This window comes from Homalodisca vitripennis, chromosome 3 (genome assembly GCF_021130785.1).
Source record: "Homalodisca vitripennis isolate AUS2020 chromosome 3, UT_GWSS_2.1, whole genome shotgun sequence".
NCBI classification, from domain to species: Eukaryota; Metazoa; Arthropoda; class Insecta; order Hemiptera; family Cicadellidae; genus Homalodisca; species Homalodisca vitripennis.
In genome coordinates, this window is record NC_060209.1 from 39,169,476 (window position 1) to 39,187,694 (window position 18,219).

Below are 18,219 nucleotides of genomic sequence, written 5' to 3' on the forward strand. Positions count from 1 at the left end.
GAACTTGGGGTAAATATAACGATTCTCCTCTGAACCTTCTCTTGTCTATCGAAGAGCTCCATTATTCTCTTAAATTCACATCAAACTTCGCATCAGATCTCGATAATATACAATGTGTTGTTGAACCTCACTGAAAATACAAAACACGATCGTTTAATTTTACATAATAAAATTTGTTTAGAACATAAAATTCGATCGTTCTGGCGTCGTTCTCATGTCATTTCCTTGCACAAACCGCGACAGGGTAGAACTTCTCTAGGAAGCTACCGGTCCATCTCTCTCTCATGAATTGCATCTACAAGTCCTCCAGAGGATGGTTAGTAGGATATTTGTTTGATTTCTAAAGAATAACAAAACATATTTAATTCTAGCAGTGCGGTTTTCATATTGAAACAACGGAATTGCGATGGAGTAAAATATCAACACAAATATATTACCAATATCTACATCAGTTCCTTAGACCCCAGAATACATTTTATAAATACATTTATTTTTCTTCCACCAGAGCAGTACCGAAACAGCGTTCCAAACAAGAGTACACCCTGGCTATAATTTATGTACACGCTGTAACAGTCTTGAATGTTTGTTTCACCGTTTTTATTAAGATATGATTACAAAATGCCTAATGTGGTACTTCTAATGCCTCCAATTTTACGTGGATTTCTCATTTTTCTGTTTCCAGGAAATCAATGAATATGAAATAGCTATGAAATGTAACATACAAATTCCAAACCAAACCAAAATCGATTGCACCATCTTAATACTTCAGTATTAACTCTTACCAATCAGAAATGATGTTCCATGACTTGAGTTCATTTTGGTGTGGTACCGAACTATAGCCCAGATACCGAAGAAGATTTGAATCTTGGCCCTGGACACTATACATGAGTTAACGGGGCTCGCACTCAACAACCGTGAATTAGCGTTACTTTGTCGTCTAGAACGTGAAATAATTGGCTCCTTATATTCCATGCGAAGACGTTGCAGTTCTCAGTTTGAAGGCGCTTCCAGTAGTTCAAAAATTAGTCTAAGCTGTATAAAATGTAACTCGAAAAATCACTCGTTCTACAAATCTACACAGTTTTTCTCGTTAATAAAAAAATGTCCCTGTTATTTCTGTAATAAAACAAAAGCCCAAATATTAGGAGTCGACCGCCTGGGGATGTATCGTTTAATTAAATTGTCATTAGACAATCTCTGGACTGATTCTATAAACCGTTTACGTAAGTCTAACGTCCATTTAATTTAGAAGATTGTACCCCTGATGGTCGATCCTGCTTGTTTTGCGTTTGTGTATTATAATATAGCCTTCAGAGCATCTGTGTACAAAGTTTCATTGAGGCCATATATTATTTAGATTTGATTGCTGGTCCGTGAACGCACGTCTTCTTACGTACATTTAATTTAGACGATAGGTCACCTGACGGTCGACACCTTATATTTGGTTTTTTTATTTTATTATACAACCATAAGGGCACCTTGTTGAAAATTTCAGTTAGAAAACGGTGTAGATTTGGAGAATGAGCGAATTTTTATTTTGTTTTATACGGTTTAGTTCAGTGATTGAGTTATTTCAAACTGAAAAATGTACTTTTACGCACGGACTACAAATAACCGATAACTTTTACAGTCTGGACGACAAAGTGACGCCAACTTCACGGTAGTGCACTTGACCCATTACTTTATCTGTAATTTGTTCATCCGTGACTTCAGTTTGTCCTACCACAACAGCTGATAGATTGTGTTTGATTTAACTTCGTGAATTTGACGTTAGGTTTGTTTGTGAATGTGATATTATATTCCTAGTCTGCTAGAAATAAGTGTTAATAGGGAGGTGTAGAGTATTTTCCTTCATGTTAATGTAATTTATTCGGGGTTTTTTATGTATTTTAATTTCTTGTTCAATTTGAACCCTTATAACTGACAATTAAGCTTAATCATTGTCGTAAAGTTGAGATAGGTGAATAAGAATTTATATTAGTTAAATAATAAAAAATATGATTGTCTTTCAGAACGTCAGAAAATGTATAAATAATCTTGAGATTACATTTCTAAAGAAATCACTTAAATACTACTGCTTGGGTGTGCGGCATTTGTCAGGAGACAAGTAAGTTGAAATTATGGCTACTTATCCTATTATATAACACTGTATGGCTATGATTAATTCTGAATATAATAATAGCCTACTCTCTTTAGTATTACAAGTGTTGATCCCCAGGCTATGGGGGTTAGTCCAGCATTTTCCAAAATCGATTATTTTTTATTTTGAAGGTTTTCCTGTTCCCAATAGTAAATATACCAAGGAAAATGTCCCTATTTCCCCTATTGTTCCTATTTCAAGAGGAAAATGCTTGAAAAGTTACAACAAAAAGAAAAAGTTTAAATATTGGGAAGGCTGACAATAATAAAAAAAAAAAAAACAATTAAAAAGGAACTAGTATTTGAATGGGCAGTTGACAGTATATATGCCTCCCCTGGCTATGAGTGCAGGATACGGACGATGCTGCCCCATGCTGATGGCAGCGTACAAAAAAAATTCCTCAAAATATTTCCATTTTGTATAATATAAAATTCTAAAAGTCTGATCACTAGTGCTTGAGAACTAAAAATATTACAAAACCACTTAATCATATTATTCTACATAGCAGGGTAATTGCCAATAATGGCTGCTTAATGCTAGGTATATTGTAAAAATACAAAAAGAATTTAAATTTGCATCATTAAGTAAAAGGAAACAAAATCTGTTCTGTCCATTCTGACACAACAAGAAGTAATATACTTTTAAGTGCACTCACAATAGTAACGTTTAGGTTGAATATGCAGAAAAACATCACTCACTAGCACAGCAAAGGAGAATGACAATGACTATTTCTGTAAATGACTACACAGCCAAATCAAACCAATCAAGAAAAGCAACGTCAGGGCTGCAGATGTCATGAATGTTCAAACACAATCACAATTTAGTCTTTCTGAGAATAGATGTTTAAGTAGTGGGTCCAACAACAACAACAATACTTTATGTCTTATATTTGTAGTGGTAATTATCAGCTTCAATTAAAATCAGCTTGAGTTGGGTTAAAAAAATCCTTTGAGGACAGTCACAAAAAATGTTTTTTTCATTATCACTCAGGTTTTTTATTATCAAGTTGCATTGGGGTAAGAAAAAGAGGAAACAGGATTTTTCCGGACATTTGCCATCGTTCAGTGAAACAAGAAATCAGTAACACCATCTTGTTGATCACTTAACGATGGCAAATGTCCGGAAAAATCCTGTTTCCTTCACAATCCTTCCATTGTCAAAAATAACCTTCAAACAAAGAAGAAAAAGAGACTGGTGGTCAAAACGAGTGATTTGCAGAGATTTACAAAATAAATCATAACTTGAGTTATGTAAGTTAGAACGTGATTATTTTATTACTAAACTTGTTATAACTAATTTTAGTTCAAGGTAAATCTCATTTTTAAATGTATTTCAGAAGTAATGAAGAATGTTACAACTTGGTCGTTGTCGGTGGGGGTATTGTGGGAATGGCGTCCGCCAGAGAACTGAAGCTGCGATATCCACATCTCTCGATTGCTGTTGTTGAGAAGGAATCTGAGCTAGCAGTGCATCAGAGTGGCCATAACAGTGGGGTTCTCCATGCAGGCATATACTACAAACCAGGGTCACTGCGGGCCAAACTGTGTGTGGAGGGGATGAAGCTTGCATATGACTTTTGTGATACATTTCGTATCCCTTACAAAAAAGTGGGAAAATTGATAGTGGCCACTAACCACTTAGAAGTTAACAGGCTGATGGATCTGTATGACAGAGGCATTAAAAATGGAGTACCTGACCTGAAACTGATTGAGGGCAGCGAAATAAAAAATTACGAGCCTTATTGTAAGGTGTGTATAAAATAAGATTATTTTTCTTACTGTTAATGGTAATAAGTTTATTTTCAAATGAGAAAGTTTTTTTTAAAGTAATTTCAAAAAAATGTTTTGCTTTTTATTATTGTTAAGAGAAATAAATACTTAACAAAAATATTATAATTCTGATGAACTAATCTTTGTTATATAGGGGGTGAAAGCTATTCACTCTCCACACACAGGGATTGTAGATTGGGCAGAAGTCACTCGGTTTTATGGCAAAGACTTTACAGCAAGAGGTGGAAAAGTGCATCTCAATTTCAAGGTCACAGGATTTCAAACAGTTGCAGAAGGAGATGGTGTTGAAAAAGATGCCTCCAGTTATCCTGTAAGGATATCTAGCAAAAACAAGGTAATATGAATTTTATTGTTTTACTTTTGGAACTATTACAGGGTATCTTCAATAATAAACCACATATTAGACTATAACACTTTGTTTTTCAGCGGATTTCTATATTGTAACTTGAAAATAAAGATGAGTCTCTTGGTAGAGAAATGGTTTCTGAAACTGCATATTTCTTAACTTAAGTGTACCCTGATCATGAGAAAAATTCTTAAGCAATAGTGTATTGAAAACTACATTATTTTTCATCTCATCATTGACCCTAGCCAGTGTGCAGTTGGCAATGTGATTTATAGTCTCTACTCATGATAGAAAAGACCTAAAAGCTTTATGACTTGTTGGTCTAAAACATTCAAGAAATTGTTTATCATTATTATCATATATGACATAAGTCTGTGTATGTGTTATTCGCTAGGAAATAAAGTCCCACCTTCTCTTCAATCATCAGATGGGGGCCACAAGATGCTGTTGGCTCTCCCCCACCCCCCACCATACTCTTTCTTTACTTTCACAATGCTGGGTGTTAAATTTACTACTTAAAACTTGAACATCATTGAGCTGTATGGTAAAATGATATTAGAAAGATTTACAGTAATTGGCTTGATACACTTTTACATGAGAACTAGCTGTTAGTTTTTAGGCAGATATTGCATACAAAATCAGTGTATTACAATTAATTGTCCTCATGCTATCACTTACCAAAAATGTCTATATAGCTTTACAGAACGTGAACCTCAGAGTTCTGCTTTGTATCCTTGGTGGAAGTAAGTAGGTTTTTAATGGAAAAGACATATACTTCCACATTAAATTTATTAAAAAATCACTTTCGCCGGTTAAGGCATCATCAGTTTTCAGAGCCCAACTGAAAACCTCATCATGAACCTCAGAGACCAAAACTATCCCAGTTTCAATGTTTATGTATATATCCAATATGACACAATTTGTGGAAAAATAAACTCTCCCACAAAAATCCTAAACAAGTTGAAACTTGGTGCAAAAATAAATCTTATAAATATCTTAGCTAAGATTGTTGGGCAGATTTGTATAACATTTTGTTCTAAAAAGGGAGGTATTCTAATTTAAAAAAATTCACAACTCTATTATTTATGGACTTAAAGAAAAAGAGAAAATTGTTTTGGAACGCATATCATATTTTACAAACCTTTATTCTGTGTCTCAAATGGTTTTCAGGATATTGATTATGTGAAATGCCATAATAACTTTTCACCCATCAAGAACTGATGAAAGAAATGTTGAAACAAGTTCAAAGTTGGCCCAAAATACAAAAAATAAATCTTACCAATATGTTGGTGAAGTTAATTGGTCAGTTTGGTACGCCATTTTGTCCTAATATGGTGGTTGTTCACAATTCCTACTATTTATGAACCTAGGGAAAAAATTGCTCTTGTAGAAATATAGATTTGGAATCCTGTATTTATAAAATTAACTATATTAATATTTCAGCTGTCCCAAAATATACCTACTTCATTCGACTGAACCAGAGAGACTATTTTTATTTTCAAAGTATTCCATTCAGTAGCATTATTATAACACTTTTTATAGAAAACATCATATACAGGGTGATTCATGAAGTTCTCCCCCCACTTCTACAGCACATTTTACTAGTAAAAATAATGAAAAATGTTATATAAACATAGGTCCGAAAACGCTTCGTTAGCGAGTTACAGCTAGCGAAAGATTTCGCCTGAATTCCTGGGTAAAGAGTAAAATAAAGCCATACTGAACTTTTGGAAAGTTTTAATTAAGTAAGAAATATCGTGGATTCTTATGTATTTTTTACCTGATAAAGCTAATAAAATAGGTTTCAGAACTGTACCTGTAGTAGTTTTTGAGGGACTCAGGGTTAAAATGCAAAAAATTTGGGCACGAAACAATGTTTTTTTAAGTTAGATGTACAATAACTTTGTTAAATTGGTAATAAATACATAAAATCAACAAACATTAATTATAGATAATTTAATTTTGAGAAAATTGATATAATCAAAGTCTAAAATAAAACAGAAATAAGTACCAAAAAATCGATTTTATTCAGTATAATACATTACTAGTTTTAAGCAAAATTAATCAGGCTGGGCCAACCGTACGCAACTTTTTATAATAGATGGTTCGAAAATGAGGCCATCATTATCAATACATTTTTGCAGCACGTTTGTGTATTGCTTTTGTTGCGTTTCTTAATTTTTCAGGACTTCCCTGTATCTGCACAGCTGAATCCATAATACGGGCAGTTAATTCATCACGAGAATTCACTTTTGTCTTGTATACAATGTCTTTCATCCATCCCCCAGATGCAATAATCCAATGGAGATAGATCTGGTGATCTTGGTGGCCAAGGGTGAGGCCCTCCACGACCAATCCAGTGTCCAGGAAATTGATGATTTAAGTAAGCAGAAACGGCACGTGAAAAGTGGGGAGGTGCTCCGTCATGCTGGAAGTACAAATTTTGTCTCAGATGTAAAGGAACATTCTCTAACAGCTGCGGCAACTCTTCTTGAAGGAAATGCAAATAGAACTCAGCATTTAGGCGTCCAATTAATATGAAAGGTCCAATCAGCCGATTGTGCAAAAGGCCACACCAGACATTGACGCTAAATCGGTTGTTGAAAGTTCTGTTCCACTACCTCATGTGGATTTTCTTCTGCCCATGAGTGTTCATTGTGCAAGTTATTGACACCATCCCGAGTGAATTGTGCCTCATCCGTAAACAAAATACGCTTGTGGAGTTGATTATTTATATTCAAAAAGTTGCAAAACTCCAAGCGAAGCGGACCATCCCCTAGCTGTAGATGTTGAACTTTTTGTTTATGAAACGGATAAAATTTGTTTCGATTAAGTGACCTCCACACCGTTGACTGCGAAACTCCTATCCGCCTAGAAATACGTCGTGTACTTAAACCTGGACTGCGATGAACAGCATTAATAACAATATCATCATCAAGTTGGACAGCTCGTTCATAATTGGTTCTAGTACTTGGTAGTGATCCTGTTTCCCGAAGAGTACGAAAAGTTCCTGAAATTGTTTTGGTATCTGGAATCCTCTTATTAGGGTAACGTAGTTCATATTTCTTCTACAGCAGCTCTAGCATTACCATTACAGTAACCCAAAATAAAAACCATTCCTCTGATGTAAATAAGTAAGGCATTTTTTCGCTGAATAAACAATCGAATTATAACTCACAGAAAAAATTGCATTTAATAACACGATTCACAGAACCCGATCTCACTGCTGTAGCTTGCAAAAACACCACTAATACACAGTTCTAACGTAACAGTACAGAATACCATTGTTGATCAGCTGTTATTCGTGCGTTACCAACTTAGAAATTAATAAAACAAAAAACTGCAATTTCGATGATTAGTAAACAATAATGGGAAAATGTTTGCTTCATTTATTTTTCAAACATTTGATGTAAATTTTTATTAAAAAAAATACAACGTAATAAAACATGATTATTTTTATTTACAAACAAATTTATTTAAACAGTTAATCTTGTTTTTTCTCAATTTATCTCATCATTAAGGAACAAACATTTTGTTTTTGTTTTATTTTAACTAAATACCGTACGGTATTTCTTTACAGCTAGTAATGTATTATACTGAATAAAATCGATTTTTTGGTACTTATTTCTGTTTTATTTTAGACTTTGATTATATCAATTTTCTCAGAATTAAATTCTCTACAATTAATGTTTGTTGATTTTATGTATTTATTACCAATTTAACAAAGTTATTGTACATCAAACTTAAAAAAACATTGTTTCGTGCCCCAATTTTTTGCATTTAACCCTGAATCCCTCAAAACCTACTACAGGTACAGTTCTGAAACCTATTTTATTAGCTTTATCAGGTAAAAATACATAAGAAATCCATGATATTTCTTACTTAATTAACCTTTCCAAAAGTTCAGTATGGCTTTATTTTACTCTTTACCCAGGAATTCAGGCGAAATCTTTCGCTAGCTGTAACTCGATAACGAAGCGTTTTCGGACCTATGTTTATATAACATTTTTTCATTATTTTTACTAGTACAATGTTGCTGTAGAAGTGGGGGGAGAACTTCATGAATCACCCTGTATAGGTTAAAATTTTATAACCAATAGGAGGGACGGATCCTTTCAAATATATTCTCCTTAGTATTGTTGTATTAATAAATTATCAAGGTTGTGGTACTCCATTGTATTAGGTTTATAACTGTGATGTAAATTAGTAGTATTAATATTATATTTAAAAACTAGGGCCATTGCCAGTTCGCTACATTCACTTGTTCAACTTTAAGGCCTGTCAGAAACATAAGTTATGTATTAAAATATCCTAATCTGTAATTCGATTCATTAAGGTTACATCCTTTATTTTTTATTTATTACTATCCTATATTATTTTATTTCCATTAACATCCCATATGCTTAAAAATATTTAATTTGTTTTTTATTATATTTGGTTTTTAATGAGTGGATTATGTTGTATAGCTTATTCAAAAACATTACATTCTAATCGGATTAACTCATATAATTATTGCTTTTGACATTTGAAACGCGACTGACGCAATACGTCAGCTTACACAGCGGCTTCAATTATGCAAATTTATCATGCTGTCCTGTTCGGGTTAGTTTACTATTCTATACAAGGAGCAATAATAGTAACATCTTTTCACTTTTCCAAAAACTAAAGTTGTATTCTGAAAATGCTTACAATTTAATACAACACTTGTGTACTCTTTAAAATTTTAAAATCCTAATTAAAATATTGAATATCTGTTTGTTTTATTTAATTTAGAAAAATTAAGTGAATGAGTCACTATGTCCAACTTATGACTAGATGGAATAGAAATTAATTTTCCTTCAAAAAAAATCTAAAGTTTGATATTTGTGAAGTAAATAGTATAAATTATGAAACAAATATCTACTGTATACACTAATTATAATTATTATTTCAAGATATTTGTTAGGCAATACATATTTGAATATATATGATCATTGATACAGAGTGTTCGAGCAGGTCATGTGCTGACCTGCGGAGGTCTCTACTCTGACATCTTGGCGGAGATGTCAGGTGCTGATTCTGAGCCTAGAATTGTTCCTTTTCGAGGTGAATACCTTTTACTGAATCCAGCTAAACAACACATGGTCAAAGGAAATATTTATCCTGTAAGTATGGAAAACTATTATGATGTGTTCACAAGTTTGAAGTTTGTTATTTAAAATGGATAATTTGAAAGAATAATTGGATTTCTTACATTTGCCATCTTTATAAGTTACAAAAATAGAATACTGTGTTTCAAGGGTTGAAATCTATCCCCTTTCTTAGATGTAAAATCCTAAGATATAATGTTAAACGTACACAAAAACTCTCAATGTCTCAACAACAATCTAAAGTTGACTACAGATTATGCTGAACATCTAAAAGCAAGCGCATACCTTAGTGGTACACATACTGCCTAAAGTCAAGACTGATAAAAAGAAACCAAATGATGTCACTGAACAGAACCAAGAGCACGACACAACAGCTGTTTAAAATTTTCTAAGGTTACCCCTATATTTAAGAAAGGAGACAAGAATTTACCAGAGAACTACCGTCCTATTACAATAGTCCCGATAATTAGTAAAATAATAGAATCCTGTTTAATAAGGCAACTTTTTCAGTATTTTACATCAAACAATTTGATCTATCCTTATCAGTTTGGCTTTAGACCAAATCACTTCCACACTGTAATGGGTGTTGATCCAATTATTGAGGTTGTCTTGAATTGTTTTGAAAATAAGCTGGTGGCCGGAACCACACTGATCGATTTGAGCAAGGCTTTTGACACTGTTAATCCCTCTATTTTATGTAAAAAACTTGAATTTTGTGGAATAAGGAATTTGGAATTACAATTAATTGAAAGTTATCTAAAAGACAGAGAACAAAAGGTTTATGTTAATAACCGTTCCTCAGAATTTTTAAATGTAGTTTCAGGGGTACCGCAAGGCTCTGTTTTGGGACCCTTTTTATTTTTAGTATTTATTAATGATTTTAGTATAAATGTACCATGTTTTTCAATGTTATATGCAGATGCTACAACCTTGTTATGTTATAATACCGATCGTATTAATTTTAAAACCCAGCTAACAGATTCTCTAGAACAAGCCCAAAATTTGGTTCTCTGTAAATAATCTAATGATTAATGAAAGTAAGACTGAACATGTCAAGTGCACCAGGGAAGGTCTAAGACTGGGGAGGAAATCAATATCAGCCCTTCCTGTGATATTAAGGCACATCATCCAAAACAGAGAACAGGAAGGTGATGATTGGGTAGAGGAGAGGTAAAGGGCAGACACCTTCCGTCGTACGTTTTTGTACTGGATCTCAAATTATTAAAAAGAATAACCGGATCGAAAAAAAAAAAATGAAATAGGAAATCTAAATAAATCTCAGTCAATTTACATTTGTATGCATGGCATGACTAAGATTCGGACTTTAAGGATGAATTTCAATCCTCGAAACATAGTGTTCTGTTTTTTAATATAACGATGACAAATGGCCAAAATCCTATTATCCTTTCATACTTAAAAGGTTTACACTTAATATTTTCTGTTTCAAAATTGTATGCTTACTGTAGGTGTAAAAAAAAGTATTTACATGTTTTAAATTTTAAATTCATCACTTTTTAAATTTGTTTTGACTGTTAAATTTCATGGCATCAATTTTTAAATGGACATAAATCCGTTACTCTGTGACGGCCAAAATGCTTTTGGATTGTGTGTCAATGCAAACGTATTCTTTGAGCCAACGCTCTTGACATATTTGCGGCTTTTCTGTTTCGACTTCGATTCGTCTCTTCAGCTAAGGAGTTTGTGCGTAGAAGCAGCAGATTTTCGCTGCAAACACACACCTTAGGACAGGATGTGGATGGTAAGAAAATACCTTTACTCAAACTGTGTGAAACAACAGGCTTGGGAACATGATATGTATTTTAATCATTTCCAATCAAACTTTGTTAGTTATGGAGCAGAGTTTCTTACAGCAAACTGTTATGAGGCAACAACTACGTTGTGACTTCCCGCCTCTGTGACATTACATTTTGGTCACATATACATTATTATTCAAGATTATGTATTAAAGTAACAAAATACTTTATATCTAATTTAATATTCATAATTATACATTCTAACTTACCTTATTTACTCGCATTAACGATCCTTTCAATTGTTTATGTTTTTAAAAAATATATTGACGTGTAAATTTAATGCTGCAATGAGCAACGGACTGTTTATCAATTTTATACTCGCAATCAATAGAAATTGTTACTCTACTCTGTAGTATGTAGCTAAGCTATAGGACATATACTAGTACACAGAATCATGATTTACGATGTTTAGTCAATGGTAAACATTATAAAAAGTGGGCTATAGATAACCCGATCATCCTAAAAGGGTTAAAATTATTCTTATGAGGTGAAACTCAAAGTCCTTTCTCTACAGCCAACTTAATTATTCACAGTTAAATAAAAAAAAGTTTCATTAAAGTATTCTGTAGAATCCTAGAACATAAAATGGAACTATTATCTATTAATACTATTATCAAGGCATATTTAGTGGTGCTATGTTACATAATTCAATATGGCCATCTCACAAACCCTAAAAATTAATAACTTAAATTTTAAAAACATAAATATTTTTGGAATTCATGTGGCAGACTTTTTTGATTAAAGAGTTAACATTAAAACCTAAATCTGTTGAAATAGTTTCATAATTAAAAACATTAAAATGCTAGAAACTGTCTTTAAATGAAATTTCTATTTCTTCCATCTTTATCCAGTGGAGATATGTTTAATTTTTAGGTGGGTACATTAGGTTTTTCTTTAACAGATTATTGCCTTTATTAGGTACCAGACCCACGGTTTCCATTCCTTGGCGTTCATTTTACTCCTAGAATGGACGGCTCAATTTGGCTAGGACCTAATGCTGTTCTTGCTTTTAAACGAGAGGGTTACAGGTAAGGTTATTTCTTTATTTGTGAAGTCATTCTTTAATAACCATTTTATATACTCATTAATTTAGTGCTATATTTGTTTCACAACTGGTTAGAATTTTAACACATGTATGATTTTTTAATGAATACAATTCTTGTAATAGTACTATTACTCTTTCAGTGATTTTTATGTATTTGGATTGTAATTTTTATTTTAATCATAACAAGTTTTATAAAGTGATTTTGTTACTGAGGTTGGGAACTCACTTTTGAAAATGTTTGCTTTGCCACTGAATAACAAGTAAAAGGTCATTTATGTAACCATGCAATCTGAAGCTGTGAAATATCAGTTGTTTTCACTGACTAAAATGATAATAAAAGCGGTTTCAAATCTCTACCTCTTTATTTCAGCTTATCAAGATGTTATATCTTTTTCTCTCTCAGTAATTATTATTAGCTATCACACTGATAACTAACTATCTCTAAATAGTAGGCTGGTTTTAGAGAATTTACAGACTATTTATAAAATGTGTAAAGAATCTTTGTTTTTTTATTAATTTGAAAGTCAAAACCATCCAATAATCAGATTTTGTTTCATTTTTCAAAATTCTTTGTTACTGTGTTTTATGTAATTAAATATATATGTTAGTTTTTTTACATATAAATAAGACAATTTCCTAATTTCTTAAATAAAAAACGGTACCTCCTTGTATTTTTTTAATAATATGTGTTTTTATTACATAATTACAAATTTGTTGAATTATTATTGATATAACCACCTTGCATTTAGTTATTTTTGTCTTATGATGCTTCCTTTGAAAGTGAAAGGCTTCATGAAAATAAAATCTAATTATTGGATGGTTTGATTTTCAAATTGACTTTCATGCTGAGTGTCACAATGTGTAAAAATTTTAATTTATTTTTCACGTTATTAAAAAATAAAATTTTTACCTAAACATATTCTACTTTTCAATTCTGCTCCTTTGAAGCCAGTAAGCTGTTTCAATATTCTCTCCTCAAGTACATCTCCTATCTTGTTTAAAACTTGATCACAATCTTTTTGACATGTTCTCTTTTTTCAGAGATTTAATTCATTTTCAAATTATTATTTTTCACATATTCTTCTATCTTTTCCAGATGCTGAGTGAGATAATACATCTGTTTATTGACACAACATCACTTAATCTTAACTTCTGTAACCTTTAGGCAAGGTCTTCAATTTTTTTGTACTTATCATTTAAACACTACTAACATATTCTACAATAGTTTCATCTGTAGACTCTGCTCTGTTGCATTTTGCTATAACAACATATAATGCATGGACTCAGTTTTTATCTCATTCTATTCTCTTTGGTATGTTTTTATTAAAAATGAAGGATACTTATTCACATACTACATAAAATGTGACATGCTTATCAATTGTTTGAGTAAACATTTTAAACTAAGTGCTTGTTGTCTGAATAATCTAGAAAATTCTGGACTACCAAAATACCCAGTAGTTACAAAATTAAAATCTTTGAACTCTCAGTCAGTTTTATTTTGTTTGAAATTGAGTGCAACAATAATTATGAAATGCGTAAAAACTAAGTTACACCACCAAAAATACCCTTCTAGTGCGTGTTCACCAGGATATATCCAGGTCCAACTTGTTGACGTTGTTATACACTATTGTAGTGTCCTGACAATAAATGATTTGATTTGATGTTTTACGTGTTAGTTTCTTGATTTAACAGTTGAAATATTTAATTGGAAGAAATGCTTTGAAATTATGCTGTTCTAAGTATTGCCATCCACCATTCATGAGAAATTGAATATAAATATTCTTTCCTGAAAAACTAGTCACCAAAATTGGATGACACCTTCCTTGTGTTAATGATAGCCATTCGCTTGTAGTTCATCTCTTCAGCCACTACTATACGAACATGGGAACAAATAGAAATAGGGTTTTCGTACCAACCTGCAAGAGAGAGTATGCGTATTATATACATTCAGTAATTAATTTCCTTTTAAACCTAATAAACTAATATTTTACAGATGGGGAGATGTGGATGTAAAAGAACTCATGACATCCCTGAAGCACAAAGGACTGCGACGTCTTGCCGTCAAGTACTTGGGTTATGGTAGCTCTGAGATGATCAAGTCCATATTCATTAGCCTGCAGGCTCGATCACTGCAGAAATTTATACCAGAGATAACCGCTGCAGATATTAAAAGGTAAGGGTCATAACTGTTGATATATAATTACTACATAGCTTAACCAATGTGGCAGGAACTATTTGTCTCCGTTCATTCCAATCACATTGTATTGTATTATATCTGTATACATTTTAAAATTGCGTTGAGTAGTGTAAAATACAAATGTGTGTATATTGTAATAAATCGATTCTTCAGCCTTTTAATTTTATTAAAGACTCAGTTTTTCACCTCGTTATTGTCAGGTAAAACTTATATCAAACGAGCAAAGGTCAGGTTTAGATCACCTAGGTCGAGGTAAGGTTTAGATCACTTAGGTGGAATGGTACTGTTTTTGAAAGTGACTGTTAAATGTAACATTGGTGAAGAAGCCATAATTATCATCTTCCTTAGGATTCAATGAACAATGCTACCCCTTATCTGGGTAGCATTGCTAATTTTAATAGATCAACCGATCAGCTTATAAATTAAAATAGGGTTAGTAAGCTGAAAGTTTCCTTTAGGCGTGCATCATGTGTTACAGCATTCTAGTACTTGTAGTCTAGTATTTAACATATTAAATTTTGTGTATGTGAAGATGGTCAGTGAGTAATCATGTTATGAAGGAAAGGGGTCATCTCTTTCAGGGTATTTTTGGGATCAGGATAAAATGGGGGGTAAATAATACAATTTAAAACGTTTATTCTATACCTACTAAAGTACTGTAAACCGGGTTTCATGTGTTTGAAATAATAAGGTAAGCTAAGCATAATTTATTCTTCAGTCTCATATATTATGGTTTGCGTAGGGACCTCTGTAAAATCTGAAATAAATAAACAATTTGTCAACTGGTATTTTGTTAGTCCAATAAAACTTAGTTTGTTGTATGAAAGTTGACAGAAACAGTCAATTGTGAAATAATGAACTGTAACCATGTTAGTAGTATTTTTGGTGTATTCATTGTTTTTTTTTTTTTTTTTCAGTATGTGAAATATTTTGAGTTTTCAACCCAACTTTTCTTGTAGCAAAATAATATTACAGAATGCAAATCATTTTGTTTGAGAGATATTTTTAACTCATAAAAGTGATTAAATTTTATACAGAATAAATGTATAGAAAGAAAATTAGTATCATAAACATCCCAACAAATTTGTATGATAATAACTATGAAAATGTTTAAATTTAAAAATGAATAATGCTTTTGTTTTATAGTTTTATGTTTTTGACATTCAGTGCCAATTAATGATTAGTACAGTTCCTGAACAAGTGTTGATAAATTATTAGTGTCTGAGACAGTAATTTAGCATTATTTAAAGCATGATTGAACTAAGCCCTTGATGTGTGTTGTAGGGGACCATCGGGGGTGAGAGCTCAAGCTCTGGGTGTGGACGGCTCATTGATAGAAGACTTTGTGTTTGACGTGAGGGGGCGTGTCCTGCACTGCCGCAATGCTCCCTCGCCAGGTGCTACCTCCTCAATGGCCATCGCCAAAATGGTGGCTGACAGGCTGCAAGACGAGTTTCACCTGTCCTAGATCACCATCTAGGTTAAACATTTGTAGTAATAATGTTTTACTTGTTATTGTTGATTATTGCCTATAGCAATGTTTATTTTTGTACTGTTGACAATTAAAATTTTTATCCAATTGTTAAATAATATTATTAGGTAAACATGGAAAAGTTAAAAACACAAATCTGACTAAGGTAGCAAAGTCTGACATTTTTCACTGCCAAAAGTAAATAAAGTCTACTAAATGAAGCAAGGTTTGAAGTTTAGCTATTTTATATTGGTAGCATTATCAAGAACTCATCTTTAATAATAGCTGATAACATTTCTATAGCCGTATATAATTGGGAGTTAACACTGATGACAGACTGTACTTGAACGTCAGTGACTTCTTGTTCTCTCTCTGATAACAGCACAAGGCCAATGATTATAACATTTGTATTACAACAAGCTCCTTGTATGATATGGCTTTCTTCCCTGCTCTACTTAATCTTTTAATCAAACAGTACACATTAAACTGTACTATTTTCCTTTTTTTTTGACACTAAACAATTTTACTTTTATTTTGTATGTGTACATTTAATGTTGTGCCTTATGATCTTGTGTCTTTAACAAAATAACAAATGAAGTGTTTTTTTTAATTAGTTACAAATTTCTGTTGTTTAAAAATCTCTGAAACTCATAATATTTATTGTATAAATAACTGTAAAGATGTGAAATAATATTGAATTAAAATATATTAAAACTCAATCCAATTGTTAATATGACTCACATGAGAAGTCAAAATTTAACTTTTAAATAAATAGTTAAATTAATTTGAAAATGAAAATTGAGAAAAACACTTTTAACTTATTAACTATCTCATCAATGTACTATTTATTGTCGTTGTTTATACTTATACATGTTTATATTTTACATTTTAATCTGATTTTATTAGTTTCCTAGCTTAAATACTAGCATTCCAGACAAATACTTTACATGTGTAAAAGAACTGATTGTAGTGTAACTAATATGCAGACATATTCGTTAGTATTCAGTAATGATCTGAATATAAAACAAATATATATTCCATCTGGTTTTCTCAATTCACTTTATCAGCTATCTGTTTAAATGATTAAAAACATAAGATCTGAAAAAATTTAAGATTTGAACTGAGCAAACTTAGAATATTCAACTTGAACTTGAAAATTCAATAAAATAATATTATGCTTTGAGTATTCGTTAGAGAACAACTATTTATCATAGCCTGATTTTCTGCATAAAAAGGTTTTTTATTTATAAATAAACAATGATTAAGTTGGTTAAACTAAACATTTTGTAATGTGGGCATTTGTCACCAAGATTAGAGTATTAATTTATTGGCAATAAATTCACTTCCAGAAAAACACTTCTCTTATTCTGGATAAGGGTGGTTTATTACAAATTTATTTTATTAGTATTATACTTATTCAGTTCAGAACTTACAGCCCTTCCAATGTTTATACAATACTTTAGAAATTAAAGTAATCATTTCAGACCAGAGTAATCTACATAAATAGAAATATATTTTTTTAATATATTTAAAATTAATATGGTTTCTTTTTTATATAAGATATTTCTCTAATTTGAGAATGTAAGTTTTCATTTCTCTATTAACGTATTACATATATTATTAGTTTTATCTGAGTGGGTTTTGTGATAGCTATTAACTTATTGGCTGTGATTTAGTTAATTTTATAGACCAATTGGATGTGTTTTTAAACTGATCATATCTTGGTAAATAATCCAAAATCCAGTATTAATTGTTTAAAATTAGCATAATACAAAATGTTTCTGAAAGATTCAAGTGATCAATGAGTACTTCTCTCTCTAAAAACTCAAGATAATATTGATATAAGAGCTTATAATTGCTTTGTACATAATTGGTTTAAATAGACCATTATGATTCAGGGGTAGATTAGTGCTAATGTGAAAGACTGTTCTATTAACACATTGATGTATTTTCAGAACAGCTGTATAACTTTCTCTAATTATGTTTCTGTTTTGTTTTATCATTTTTTTCTGCCAAAATCAGATCTTTATAGGAATTTAAATATATACTCTTCAACATATTTAGAACACAAACATTGTCAGTTGTTTGGATTCATCGGAAAGTAACAGTGTCAAAGTTAGAAGAAACTACTTTCATTTGAATTCAACGCTTATTTCACTTTAACTCTTTTTAGGAGAAAATGGATAGCTAGTAAGTTGAATTCAAAACAAATTAGTCAACTCTCAATTATCCATGGTAATCAACGGCAAGCCTCTCAAAGCCTCTCACGGTTAACCCAAAAACATGA

At 31.7% G+C, this 18,219-nt stretch overlaps 1 protein-coding gene across 1 annotated transcript; it reads left to right on the forward strand.

Annotated features, from left to right (window-relative positions):
• The first annotated feature begins 1,717 nt into the window (after nt 1–1,717).
• LOC124356826 (L-2-hydroxyglutarate dehydrogenase, mitochondrial-like) lies at nt 1,718–16,040 on the forward strand. Its single transcript, XM_046808059.1, has 7 exons — nt 1,718–2,107; nt 3,477–3,888; nt 4,064–4,264; nt 9,259–9,420; nt 12,138–12,247; nt 14,258–14,437; nt 15,746–16,040. The coding sequence occupies exons 1-7, from the start codon at nt 1,998–2,000 to the stop codon at nt 15,927–15,929; spliced, it is 1,359 nt and encodes a 452-aa protein (XP_046664015.1). The 5' UTR covers nt 1,718–1,997; the 3' UTR covers nt 15,930–16,040.
• Nucleotides 16,041–18,219: the final 2,179 nt, after the last annotated feature.